Source organism: Glycine max, chromosome 5 (genome assembly GCF_000004515.6).
Source record: "Glycine max cultivar Williams 82 chromosome 5, Glycine_max_v4.0, whole genome shotgun sequence".
Classification (NCBI taxonomy): domain Eukaryota; kingdom Viridiplantae; phylum Streptophyta; class Magnoliopsida; order Fabales; family Fabaceae; genus Glycine; species Glycine max.
In genome coordinates, this window is record NC_038241.2 from 3,451,021 (window position 1) to 3,466,019 (window position 14,999).

The 14,999-nt window shown below is 32.2% G+C and overlaps 1 protein-coding gene across 1 annotated transcript; it reads left to right on the forward strand.

Moving 5' to 3' along the window:
* The first annotated feature begins 3,788 nt into the window (after positions 1-3,788).
* On the forward strand, positions 3,789-7,514 carry LOC121174947 (uncharacterized). The gene is made up of 9 exons (XM_041015901.1): positions 3,789-3,909; positions 4,598-4,682; positions 4,774-4,839; positions 4,956-5,053; positions 5,171-5,208; positions 5,327-5,414; positions 5,642-5,977; positions 6,862-6,927; positions 7,065-7,514. The coding sequence occupies exons 2-9, from the start codon at positions 4,613-4,615 to the stop codon at positions 7,218-7,220; spliced, it is 918 nt and encodes a 305-aa protein (XP_040871835.1). The 5' UTR covers positions 3,789-3,909; positions 4,598-4,612; the 3' UTR covers positions 7,221-7,514.
* The last annotated feature ends 7,485 nt before the right edge of the window (positions 7,515-14,999 follow it).

Here is a 14,999-nt window from a genome sequence, read left to right on the forward strand (position 1 = left end):
TTAGTTTCTAATTTTTATATTTTCTTTTATTTTTATCCTCAATATATATATTTACTTTTTTTTAAATTTTTTAAATAAATCATGATTTTATTATTTTTTGTTATTTTATATTTTTTTGTTATTTTAATAAAAAATTTATCAATACTTATAATTTAATAAGTCATTTTTCAGTTTATAACTAACTTTTCAACTTTTAGTTAATTTTGTCAAATATAATCTTAATCTTTAAAATTTTAAAAAATTTCTTTTAAATCATTTATTTAACAATGTCAATATTTTTTATTAAATGTAAACAATTTTTACATATTGTAAACCATATGACTCATACTCAACCTATTATAGTCAATGCATCTACTAATGTTTGTTCCCATAATAAGTTCCACCAACAATAGAGATAACACATAAGTTTTTGTATCTACTTGTTTGAAAATAATAAAGATCCTTGAAATTTTTAAAAAAATTATTTTTAAGCCATTTATTTAAATCCTTTAATATTTCTTATTAAATGTATGCAATTTTTACATATTGTAAATCATATGACCCATATATACTCAACCTATTATAGCCAATGCATCTACTAATGTTTGTTCCCATAGTAAGATCCACCAACAATAGAGATATTATATAAGTTTTTGTATCTACTTGTTTGAAAATAATAGAGATCCTTGAATTTTTTAAAAAATTTCTTTTTAAGTCATTTATTTAACTCCTTTAATATTTCTTATTAAATGTAAGCAATTTTTACATATTGTAAAGACTCATACTATAGCCAATACATCTCCTAATGTTTGTTCCCATAATAAGTTCCACCAACAACATAGATAATATATAAGTTTTTGTATCTACTTGTTTGAAAATAATAGAGATCCTTAAAAATTTTTAAAATTTTCTTTTTAAGCTATTTATTTAACTCCTTTAATATTTCTTATTAAATGTAAGCAATTTTTACATATTGTGAACCATATGATTCATACTCAACCTATTATAGTCAATGGATACTAATGTTTGTTCCCATAATAAGTTCCACCAACAACAAAGATAATATATAAGTTTTTGTATCTACTTGTTTGAAAATAATAGAGTTGTAATTTGATATTTTTTTAAAGCTAAAATATGTTTTTTTGTCCTTATAAATGTACCAAAGTTTGAATTTTATTCCTATAAAAATTATAATGTGACTTTTTGACCTGAAGCTGGACTTGGACTCATCCGAACCAACATGAAATTTTTTAAGTTATATATTAAAATATAATTTCTAGGGGTTAAAAGCCATCCACAAATTGTAGAAGAAAAAAAATGCAAAAATCAAAAACATAATTTATAGAGGTTAAAAGCCACCATAAATTAAAGAATATATGTGTGTGTGTGCCAAGACAAATCCAAACCCAAATCCAAAATTAGAGATTGTTAAAGGTGTACCACGCACCGAGCAAATTTTGATAGTTAGGAAAAGAGGGTTATCATCGCATTGCCTCAACCAATGGTTTTGATTTCATCATTGCCACCTCGTCATTCTCTAGCAGATAAGAGGTGGTGTTGCCTCCTAAAACATCCTTTTTTTGTCATGTCTTCATCTTCCACATCAAGCTCGTCGAGCTCTACACCTGGCTTCACTACATACAACTTTTATAGACATTCAATGCAGCGAGTTATCAATTTATTGTGCCAAATGGGTTGAGTTACAATTTTTTTGAAAAGAAGGTTTTACGTTAGTGATGTGTCAATTCACTATGGTAAAACTAAACTGTTTTTGGTTTTCAGACATAATTTTTGGAGCAAAAATAAAATCAAACATAGAAAAGAGTTGTTGAGATGAAATCTATAGAATTCCTCATATGAAACTCATTCCTAATCAATCTCCTAGTTTAATGCAACCAAAATTCAAACTACAATGACTAATTATAATTTCTTAGTGATTAATCCTTTAGTTCCAAGACAAATACCTAGTTCCTTATGTGTGATTTAGATCTAAAAATTCAGAGCTAGACCAGTGATTCTATACTATACTTATGTAAGTATTTGATCCATTCCCAACATCAAAGTCTTGCACAATTTCAATTAAGATCTAGGATTTAAACTTGTTTCCAAACAATCAAAATCCCTAAAAATTAGGTTGATTACTCCTAACATGCATCTAAGCATAGAATTGAAATATGACCACATAAACAATGAAAATTGATTAAAAAATATATATTTTATACTTGAATTATATACTTCAATCACTCAACAACTATGAAATTTAGCTCATTTGGACCATGAAGGATCCAAATAGAATCTCAAAAGAGCAACAATGGAATATAGAGGGAAAGGAGAAAAGAGAGAGAGAGAGAGAGAGAGAGAGAGAGAGAGAGAGAGAGAAGTTCAAGATTTTATTTCTAAGAGTTCACAAATTAACCAAAATGTCTTTACAAATTAAGGATATTACAAGCTCTTTAAATAGAGTTGAGATTACATTATCTTTTGTGCCTCAGAGGATTTTGCGAAACTACACCTTTGAACTAAGAATTCTGCACTTGATCTTCATGCCTCTGGACCTTATTCCTTAAGGCGAATAGACAACTCGTTGTAACAAGTTTCTCTTAATTCTAAGCTTTCTAGATTGATTGTGGCAAATCTTCACCATTTTCAACTCATCAAGGGTCCTATTATGTTGTGGCAAAAGCTTATCTTGTGGCAAGATAATCTCTATAGCTCTTCATCATTTAATGATTCAACTCTGCTTTGATAACATCTAAATTTATAGAAAAACATAAAAAATTATCTTTTTTACTTTCTAAAACAAGTTTATACAATTTATTAACAAAAATCACAATTATCAACAAAAATCATAAAGAAAGGCTAAGATATTTGTTTACAAAATAAGGTGTGAAAAACAATTAGCACTTTTGATAAAAAAAAGTAACACATTATAATTTTATGAGGACAAAAATTTTTACAATGGAAAAAATTCAAACTTTGATATATTTTTGAAATGAAAAACATATTTTAACATTCTTTTTATTCTTGCATGATATACTGAAATACTAATTAATGCAAAAAAATAAATACTAATTAATATTGAAACAACTCTTGCATTATTGAAATAATTGACGAAGTCAAATAGAGGACTTAAAAAAGAATTTTGAAAATTTCAAAAACTAAATACAATAAAATTATTTTTGAAGAACTAAAACCTAGATTAATATATATTTGAAGGACCATAATCATATTTAATCATTTTTTTATCATTATGGGTCCTCTTCATTTTATTACAAGTGTCATCATCGTAATTTTTTGGTAAATTTTATCTTAATAAATTAATTTGACATATTTTATCTCCAATAGCACTTTTAACTTTAATTTTTAATTTCTTAATGAATTTTATCCTAATAAATTAATTTTTACCCTTTACTTTTAAAAAATTGCAAACTTTATTGCTGACGTGACATCTTAACTTAATTATATTTTTTACCTTTTAACAAATTTTACTCCCAATTTTTTTCCACTTTTTGACGAATTTTATTTTAAAATATTATGGTGCACCACAATATTTGTTATACGCTGAGATTGGGAAGCTCCATTTCGACTTTCAAGTTTTAAGGAAATGAGAAAAATGGAAGCGAAGTTCATCATCATCATGCATGAAAATGGGTAGGTGGCATATTCTTGAAGTAAATGAAGACCATAGACTACGTGTCTTCATGGTTTTCAATGTAACCAATGCATGTTAGTTAGTGGAATTGAAGCATGCATGAACCCTGAGGATAGAGCCTTGCCCCCACTTCCTCGTGAACCTGTGGCTATTTACATACCACCAACACATCAATTTCACCTATATATATATATGCTTCTAGCAATTTGAGATTCTTGCATGCTTTGGTTAGAGTTTGATTTCGGTATAGGAAAAAGTGAAGCTAGCAAGAACGAAAGGTTGGCTCAGATTGCAATATTTTAAGGCTCAAGAGAATCAAAGACTCCTTGGCATATTTAACTTTTAAGACGGCAAAAAATGTTTCCATTTTCTGCTCAAGCTATCTCAGATAGATAGCCATAAAGTTTGTCAAGTTAATGTGATGTTTTCTGCATAAAAATTACTTGGATGTTGTGTTTTCTCTTCATTTAAGAATGGAAAAGATTCCAAATGCAGGATTTACACGTGTATAAACTCGATCTTTCTATTTTTTTTTTCAGAGCACATTTTGCTCTTTTGTTTTATTTTTCAGTCTTTGAAAAGATTGTCTTTTGATTTTTAGTCACCCATGAGGATCATTGAACAATAATTGACATTAATGCTCCATGAATACAATGAGTATGGTCTTGACATTTTTCTTTTGAAATTCTCAAAATTCATTAGCATGCATCAAATGTTTGAACTTTAGAGTAATTAAATACCAAAACTCTTGTTATTTAGAAATTCCCTCATATTTATTACCTTGCTTTCCTTGTTATTACGAGCCTAAAAAACATGCATTTCAGAAAAGTGTTATCTTTTGATTTTATATTTACTTTAACTGTATATTGAGAATCAAAATGAATTCCCATATAAATTTTGGCGCGCGGGTTCCATATATTTGTGATGAAACTTCTATTCACTAGGTTTTCTGTTCTGTATGTTAAGGTTTTCGGTTTTCCAATGGAAATGAAGAATGAGGATCAGATCACACAACAGGCTCAGAGACCAAAATATGATTGCCTTCTATTTGGTAAGCCTTGTAACCAGAACATTTTTCTAGTACCTAATTGGAAATTTCATATTAATTTGTGCATGCTGCTACAACTACCATTATTTTTCAGATTTAGATGATACTTTGTATCCTCTCAATTCTGGTCTTGCAAATGCAATTGACAAAAATATTAAAGGTAAGGAACTGTGCCACACTTCTGCAGTTGTGCTACAATTTTCTCATTAATGTCTTTATAAATTGCTGTTGAATTTAATTTATTTGACATGAGTGGTATATCATTGATCTTATTAGACTACATGGTCGAGAAGCTTGGCGCAGAACCAAGTAAAACTGGTGAATTGGTCAACCTCCTTTACAGTAACTATGGAACTACTATTGCTGGTCTAAGGGTATCATTTCCTTGTTTTACAGCACTTTCTCTTAAATAAGTTTTAATCATGGTTAAATTCTGAAAATACTAAGAATTTATTTATTGTCTTATATATGTTTCACTTTTTTCCATTCAGGCTATTGGATATGACATTGACTATGAAGAATATTACAGGTACTTTTGCTTCTTTTTCTCCCATCTCTTTCACATGGATAATTAGTGAATTTCTTCAATCGTTGTGTCTATTTTGAAATTGAAATAGTGACATTGACTCTTGAAATTCTGTTGACAGTTTTGTTCATGGGAAATTACCTTATGAGAACTTAAAGCCAGACCCAGTTCTGAGGAATCTGCTGCTGAGTCTCCCCTATAGAAAGCTTGTAAGTTGTTTATAACAAAAAAAAATTAAATTGACTATAAAACTAAAATTTGTAATACTTTCAAGGACCAAAAGCATGCTTAACTCCATATTTTATTATTTGTATGCAAGTTATTTAATCAGGATTATCAGTCTAGTATTAATTCCAAATCATACTCATCAGCTTATTCTCTTTTCTTCCTTTTCTAATTAAATCCTTGTAATTTCAACAATTGTTTTTGTCAATAGATTTTCACAAACTCAGACAAAGTCCATACGATTAAGGCACTTGAAAGACTTGGGTTGGAAGACTGCTTTGAAGGAATGATATGCTTTGAGACCCTTAATCCTATCCAAAAGAGCACTGTTTTTTATTATGAAGCTGACATAAAGTTTGAGGGTTCAAAGAGCATAAATCCAACACCCAAAAATGGTGTAGAATGCTCTGAAATCTTTGACATCATAGAGCATTTTGCTCAACCTGAACCCAGTGCAGTCCTGCCAGAGACACCAATTATCTGCAAACCATCCGAACATGCCATTAAATTGGCCCTCAAGATGGCCAACCTTAACCCACAAAGAACCGTAAGAAAATCAACCTTTCGGCTTTATGATCTAATTGTTTTATTTGGTTTAATATGTTTATTAGTACTTACAAATATGGCAAATTTTAGTTTTAGTTTCTAAAATTTTATTAATTAAAATCTTTATAAATTTTAATAGTTTTGAAAATTACATAAAATGACATATATCTAGATATCTCACATTCTTTTCCATCAATGACCGTTCAGTTGCGATTATCATATGCATGTCATTTTATCGTTAAATAATTATAGAAATTATTTTACGAAAATAAATGTCTTAAATGTATTTTTAGTTTCTTAAATTTAAATTTATTTTTGAGTTTAATAATCTTGCACTGACGGTATAAAATAGTTTTACAACATCATTTAATCATAAATCATCATTGATATGATTTTTAAAGTAATTATCATAAAAATTAATAATTTTATCATATATGATAACTTATGATCGGACGACGATATAAATTTTTTTATATTAAGTGTATAATTTATTTTTTCTTCCTTTTATTAGTTTCTCAATTTTAAAATAGAAACTTTTTTAGTTAACCCTAACTTATTAATTTTTAGCATTTTAAATGCACAATTAATGGGATTTCTTTTACCACAAGAAGGATTAAAAAGAGTAATATTTTGAAATGGAGGAACTTTGAAAAACAAATTTAAATTAAAGAGAAAAAAACAATTGTAACCTAAATTTAATGGACAAAACTATATTTAAACCAAAATAAATTTATGAAAACAAAAAAAAAGTTGAAGGTCAAAACCAAACTTCTCTATATTTGTAACCGATGTAGATTCGGTGACAAAATATTATTTTTATACTAATGCTAGAAACTTATTTAAACATTTTCTTTACCTGTTTTGCTTACATTTTGTCATATTCAGTTGTTCTTTGAGGATAGTGTCCGCAACATACAATCTGGAAAACGATTGGGCCTTCACACTGTGTTGGTATGTTATTATTGAGATTTTTTTGAAGTAGCTAAAATCTGACTTACTTTAAGAAACCATCACTGGTTGCCTTTAAAGTATGTCTGAACCCACCAAAAACTAATTTGAGCTATGTGCTCATTGATTGCTATATCCAGGTTGGTAGATCCTACAGGGTTAAAGGTGCTGATTATGCCATGGAAAGCATTCACAACCTTAAGGAGGCAGTGCCTGAACTGTGGGAAGCTGACATAAAAGCACAAGTTGCATGCCCGGGAACTGAGAAGCTTGCAGTGGAGACATCAGATATATAGCTTGAGACTTCGCAAGAATGCCCCTTTTAGTATCGTTAATAAATTGAAAATCTATGTAGAAATAAAGAAGAAGTCAGCCACGGGGTTTTCCATCTTCAAATGTTTTTTTTTTTTAATCTATAGGATCATTGCATTCAATATCAGAGATTTGATAACATTCACAGATCCTATTCAATCAATGAGTTAGATTTCTTCGTTCATTTTCAAATGAGTAGTGGTTGGTTTGGTTGAGTGGAAGGACTGTCTTGCCTTGAGACCAATAATGATATTGCTATAAGCAAACCATTAATAGTAGACGGGCTTCACATGTTGTAGTTATTGTACTTGATGTTAATGCATGGTTCTTAACAAAATAAAACGTTAGTAACTTATATTTTATTGGTTGCAACGAATGAGATAAATATTTATTTTATATAATTAAAATTTATAATAAATAAATATTTTTAAACATAAAATTTTTATTATTATAATATAAGATTATTTTTTATTATTTATATATATATTTTTAAAATATTAAAATTAAATTTTAAAAATAAAGATGAAAATGATAGATTAAAAAAGATAAGAAATAAAAAACTTAAAAATTTCTTAAAAACACTTGCAAAAAATGCTCTCGATGAATGATTTGTTTATATTGTAATTTAGCAACTTTTTTTTTTTGGAGATTTAAGCATTAAATATGTTTTGAGTTTTTATTTTAATTACATGATATTATTTTATTTTATTTTATCTCATTGATTTAATAAATTTTTTTTATAAACTTTCACTGTCTTGTTCTAAACTAGATATACTTTTAATAAATTTTATTTAATAATAATAAAGTGAATGTAAATCTTTTACCAATATAAATTTATTTATATTATCAATGCTTTTATATGATTTAGTTGTTTATATATATGTGAGGGTAGAGAATGTCACACTAATCACTATCTCTTGCATGCACACATATAGATAGAGACTGATTTATTTGTATGACTTTTTCATAAACTGTTTAGAAAGAAAAAATAAAACGCAACGCTGTGTATTTTTCGGTAGAAATTTTAATGCATAAAAAGAAATTACCAAAAAAATGAAATACCCAAAATTTTGTGAAAATATTTGACTGTATTCTTTTTATTCTGACATTATCTTTAGCCTTTAAGTAAATCTATATATTTTACTATTTTAACTTCTTAGTATAGACAAATTTTAGTAAGAATTCTGATCGTGTAACATTACTGAACTGAAACAAAAAGTCTGAAATCACAGAAGAAACAGGGCATAGTAATTACATATGGTAAGATGAACTGATTCCTTTGATGATATTTAGAATGACCACGTCTCTCAAAACCTCACTCTTTCTTTTTATTACCACCGATATATATATATATATTTTACTTTTAGCCATTACATTTATGGTTAGTTGGACGCAGCAAAATAAATATTGTACGTAGCAAAATTTATGCAGAGTTCATTAATGTGAAACAAACATCACCAATTCACCACATATATAATTTCTCAATGCAACTTTCTAATTGTTGTATAATGCTGTTTTTCTCTCCTCACAAAATCAGCTTGGCCCTTTCTTTGCTTTCACGAAAGGTTTGCCCCATTTAATTGGCAACGGGAGGAGGCATGCATATCTCATATATATTAGCTTATATATGGTTATATAAATTTTTTGAATTGTGAATTACATTCAAATCCTAGGATTTGTTCTTGTTATTAGATGATACATAACCCTACACTCAACTGTTATTAAGTGACTTGGGTGTTTAATTTTACCTTAACTTCAGAATGGACTATGGAGAGATCGTGATGGCCTTAATCAAACTTGAAAGTTCAAACCCTAAGGTGGCGCTTGGTTCCCTCGTTTTCTATTTTCATTTTCGGTAAAAACAGAGAATAAAACTAAAAAAATATGTTTGTTAAGATTTTAGAAAACATTTTCGGAAACATCCTTAAAATTGAAAACGAAAAAAAGTCGTTTTCAACATCTTCAACCAAAATAAAAACGCCGTGGCATGTATGTAATTTTAAGCAAAATGTCTTGCGTTACTTGTTACTTTTTCCTCTTCGAAGCAGCTTCCATCTCTTTCCTTTCCCACATATCTCCGCTCAATCTATCACCGTTTCCAACAATCTTCTCCTCTTTGCTGCTAGCCTGCTACCACATGTAACTTTATCTTCAACCCTTTCCCCAACCAAGGTAGGAAGAGAAACGTCCTAGTTACAGGTGGACGGTGGGGGGTATTATGTTCATTATTTTATAATTTTATTTACAAAATGTTTATCAATAAAAATATACATATATTCTTATTATTTTAAATTATAACACAAAATGTTTATGATTTTTAAATCAAAATTAATCAGATCAACTTATTTTCAATATGTTTGTTTTTAGAAAAAATAAAAATAAGAAGTCAAAATAAACATATTTTTTAAATTTTGAAAATTTGAAAATGAAAATTGTTTTAAAAAAATAAAAATAAAAAATAAAATGAAAATATAAAACGCCTCATCAAACCAAGCTCCACCTAAACTTTCTCGTGCCGAAAAATTCAATGAAAGAAAAAAAGTGTCATTTTGTATAAAATAAAAGTCTTAACAAATCACATGTACACTGGAAAAGAAGGTTGAAACTGTTGGGTTACAAGTGTGAAGTGAAGTCCCACATCGGGTAGAAGTGGAAAGGTTGAACACCATATAAGTGAGGAGAAGACCCATAAACCTGAGCCTTGAGGTTTTGGGTTAGAGTGTGGTGTCAGGCTTCCTTATGTGGTGGCTCGTGGTCCACAGGTGTACCCCTCGAATCTCCCCAATAATTGGTATCAGAGCCGATGGTTCAAGTTGGTGACCGGCTCAGACGAGTATGCAGGTGGCCATGACTATACTCGAGGGGGAGACTACCATGTGGAAGAGACTCACACTTGAGGGGAGATGTGTTGGGTTACGAGTGTGAAGTGAAGTCCCACATCGGGTAGAAGTGGAAAGGTTGAACACCATATAAGTGAGGAGAAGACCCATAAACCTGAGCCTTAAGGTTTTGGGTTAGAGTGTGGTGTCAGGCTTCCTTATGTGGTGGCTCGTGGTCCACAGGTGTACCCTCGAATCTCCCCAACAATATTGTTGGAACACACACTGTTCCTCACTCAATTGCAAGAGATGCAATTCACTCCCTCACACATTCACTCTTGTATCACTCATTGTTTTCTAAGCACAGAATTGCACAGAATTGCACACCTACTAGGAATAGCACTAGAGACTGAAAATGATAGAATGAAAAACAACGCTTTATTAAGATGTATGATTGCCCTTTTATACAAGCAAAACAAAATAACAACCCTTCACTCTTAGGCTAGCACTTATAACAGAATTTTAAAATTTTGTTACTCTCTCTTATATACAAAGCCAAAACAGAATTAAACTCTCACACCTCCCTTAATTCTGATCTCCTAAGTCCATCAAGCCAATGCTGTCCTTTTCAAGTACAAGACCTGCCTCTGTTGGTGTTGCTGCTGAATTACATTCAACCATGTTGAATCTCTTCAATATTTCTGTTGCATACTTGCTCTGGTGCGTCAAAATACCTCTCTCAGTCTTCTTGAATTCAAATCCAAGGAAATAGGATAGAACCCCCATATCAGTCATTTCAAACTCACTCATCAATTCCCTTTTCAGTTCTGCTATCTCACTTTCATTACCACCAGTGATCAACAAATCATCCACATAGAGGCATATAATAATGATATTACCTACTGATTTGGATCTTACATAGACTCCAAACTCACAGCTACACTTATCAAAGCCAATTTTCATCATAAAACTGTCAATTTTCTTGTTCCAAGCTCTTGGGGCTTGCTTAAGTCCATAAAGAGCTTTTCTCAACCTGAGAACCTTTGACTCTTGGCCAGCTATAGAGAATCCAGGTGGCTGAGTCACATAGACCTCCTCATCAAGAGGACCATTTAAGAAAGCACACTTCACATCTAGTTGGTGCATTGTCCAATTCTTTAGGCTAGCAATTGCCACTACTGTTCTAATAGTCTCAATTCTAGCAACTGGTGCAAACACCTCTCTGTAGTCAATCCCAGCTTTCTGTAAAAATCCTCTAGCCACAAGTCTAGCTTTATACTTGACCACCTTGCCTTCTGGATTTGTCTTAATCTTATAGATCACTTCACATCAATGGGCTTCTTCGATTTTGGTTGAGATACCAGCTCCCGCACTTGATTTTTCTCAATAGATTTAAGCTCTTCTGTCATAGCTTCAACCCACCTTTGATCAGTCATAGCATCTTCAAAGTTTATTGGTTCTGCTTCAGAAAACAGAGCAAAATGTACAAGATTCCCATCTACACTTACATCAGCATCAGACAACATCTCAAAACCTTGAAATCTAGCTGGTTTGGGTGCATTTCTCTGGGGTCTCACTTCTCTTTGAGTGGTATTACCATTCCCTTCACTTGTTTCTTCCTCTTCTGACCTTATCATTATTGAAGGTCCCTTCATTTCAGTATTCTGCTCCCAGTTCCAGCTTCTAGATTCATCAAATACCACATCCCTACTGATTATTATCTGCTTACTCTTCGGATCAAACAGCTTATAGCCTCCAGTTGAGTGATATCCGAGTAAGATCATTTGTTCACCTTTATCATCTAGCTTCCTTCTTAACTGATCTGGGATATGCCTAAAACAAAGTGATCCAAAGATTCTAAAATGGCTCACATTTGGTTTAGCACCACTCCAAGCTTCTTCAGGTGTTATTCCTTCCAATCTCTTTGAAGGGCTCCTATTCAAAATGAAGACAGCTGTAGACACTGCCTCTCCCACAAGTACTTGGGCAGACTCTTGCCTTTCAACATGCTCCTTACCATATTCATTATGGTTCTATATTTTCTTTCTGCAGCTCCATTATGTTGAGGTGTATAGGGAGGAGTCACTTCATGAATTATGCCTTCTTGGTCACAAAATTCTTGAAATTCTGTTGAAACATATTCACCACCACCATCTGTTCTCAATATCTTGATCAATGAGCCACTTTGCTTTTCTGCCATATTTTTGAACTTCTCAAAGACTTCAAAGACATCACTCTTCCTTCTTATTAGGTAAACCCATACTTTCCTAGTCAATTCATCAATAAAGGATATGAAGTATTTGTTTCCACCCAGAGATTCAGTTTGCATAGGGCCACACACATCAGAGTAAATCACCTCAAGTTTCTCTTTTGCCCTGATTGGTACATTTTGTTTGAAAGTGCTTCTTGATTGCTTACACTGTAAACAACCATCACATACTTCACTAGGAGGCTTGATCTGAGGCAAACCCAGCACCATTTCTCTTGAGTTTAGCTTAATCAGATCTCTAAAATTTAAATGGCCAAATCTGTAATGCCATAACCACTCTTCACTGTTTACTGTAGTAGTAAAACACTTTTATTCTATCACATCAATCTCAATTTTGAATGTTCTATTTTTTGAAAGAGGGGACTTCAAAATGAGCTTGTGATTTCTGTCAAACACTCTCAACATCTTATTTTCAAGCTTAGTCATAAAGCCCTTTTCTAATAATTGACCTAAGCTGAGTAGATTACTTTTCATACCTGGTACAAAGAGTACATCAGTGATGCAAGACTGACCTCCATCCTTTGTTTTGATAAGGACCTTCCCAATTCCTTCAGCAGTCAAGATTCTATCATCAGCAAATTTGACTTGGCTCTTCACAGATTGATCAAGGTTGAGAAACCACTCTCTTCTTCCTGTCATATGAGTGGAGCAACCTGTGTCTAGGTACCAACAATTATCACTTGCCCCTTCAATTTGAGTAGTTACCATTAGCAGTACCTGTTCAGTGTCATCATCTTCTTCCTGAGCCAATTTTGCATCATCACCTTTAGGTTCTCTTTTGTTATTGGGTTTGCTGTAACACTCATCAGCAAAATGCCCAAACTTTTGACAGTTAAAGCATTGAATACTTCACTGTTCTGATTTCCCCTCCATTTATTGCTCTTCCCTACAGTTTTGTCTTTATTCCATCTATCACCATGCTTCTTTGGATTAGACCGTGCTTGCAAGGCTTGTTCACTTTTCTTCTCATTTATCCTTTCATTCATTCTCTGTTCATGAGATTCCAAAGATCCCTGCAATTCCTCTAGGCTAAGCTCTTCAAGATTTTTGGATTCCTCGATGGCTACCACAATATGGTCAAACTTGGGTGGCATGGTTCTAAGCACTTTCTCTACAACTGATTGCACAATTATCTTTTCTCCATAGCCCTTCATTGAATTCACCACTGTCTGCACTTTTGTGATGTACTCAGCAACTGATTCATTCTTTTCCATTTGTAGTAGTTCATATTGTCTCCTCAGTGTTTGCAGCTTGATCTTCTTGGTTTTTGTGGCTCCATCATAAGATTTCTGCAGAATGTCCCATGCTTCTTTGGAGGTTTGAGCCATTGCTATCTTTTCAAAGTTAGCAGCATCTACACTTTGGTGCAAAATGAAAAGTGCCTTGCAATCTTTCTTTTCTTTTTCTCTATCAGCAGCCTTTTGTTCCTCTGTTGCTCTCTCTCCCACAGGTATATAACCTTCTTCTACGAACTCCCAAACCCCTTGGAATCGCATCACCACCCTGATCTGAATCTTCCAATTTTCATAGTTCATTCCTGTGAGAACTGGTAGATTTGCAGGAATTGAGCCAGATACTGCAGCCATCAAAGAACTCCTTCAAGAACACCTCCAAGAACCTTTCTTTAACGATTCTTGCCCCTTCTATCGAAACCAATGCTCTAGATACCAATTGTTGGAACACACACTGTTCCTCACTCAATTGCAAGAGATGCAATTCACTCCCTCACACATTCACTCTTGTATCACTCACTGTTTTCTAAGCACAGAATTGCACAGAATTGCACACCTACTAGGAATAGCACTAGAGACTGAAAATGATAGAATGAAAAACAACCCCTTTATTAAGATGTATGATTGCCCCTTTTTATCCAAGCAAAAACAAGGTAACAACCCTTTCACTCTTTAAGCTAGGCACTTATAACAAAAATTTGAAAAATTTGGTAACTCTCTCCTTTTGAATGACACAAGTACCTGAGAGAACCAACAATCTGTTTTAACTCAGTTGCATCGACTTTGTCTTCCTTGCCCTCCTTTTCAAGTACAAGACCTGCCTCTGTTGGTGTTGCTGCTGAATTACATTCAACCATGTTGAATCTCTTCAATATTTTTGTTGCATACTTGCTCTAGTGCATCAAAATACCTCTCTCAGTCTTCTTGAATTCAAATCCAAGGAAATAGGATAGAACCCCCATATCAGTCATTTCAAACTCACTCATCAATTGCCTTTTCAGTTCTGCTATCTCACTTTCATTACCACCAGTGATCAACAAATCATCCACATAGAGGCATATAATAATTATATTACCTACTGATTTGGATCTTACATAGACTCCAAACTCACAGCTACACTTATCAAAGCCAATTTTCATCATAAAACTGTCAATTTTCTTGTTCCAAGCTCTTGGGGCTTGCTTAAGTCCATAAAGAGCTTTTCTCAACCTGAGAACCTTTGACTCTTGGCCAGCTATAGAGAATCCAGGTGGCTGAGTCACATAGACCTCCTCATCAAGAGGACCATTTAAGAAAGCACACTTCACATCTAGTTGGTGCATTGTCCAATTCTTTAGGCTAGCAATTGCCACTACTGTTCTAATAGTCTCAATTTCTAGCAACTGGTGCAAACACCTCTCTGTAGTCAATCCTAGCTTTCTGTAAAAATCCTCTAGCCACAAG

Excerpts from the sequence above, each read along its gene's own strand:
- LOC121174947 (XM_041015901.1), top strand. The coding sequence starts at position 4,613 with ATGGAAATGAAGAATGAGGATCAGATCACACAACAGGCTCAGAGACCA. Across the intron at positions 4,840-4,955 it reads AATTGACAAAAATATTAAAG|ACTACATGGTCGAGAAGCTT; the intron begins GTAAGGAACTGT and ends TGATCTTATTAG. Across the intron at positions 5,978-6,861 it reads ACCTTAACCCACAAAGAACC|TTGTTCTTTGAGGATAGTGT; the intron begins GTAAGAAAATCA and ends TGTCATATTCAG.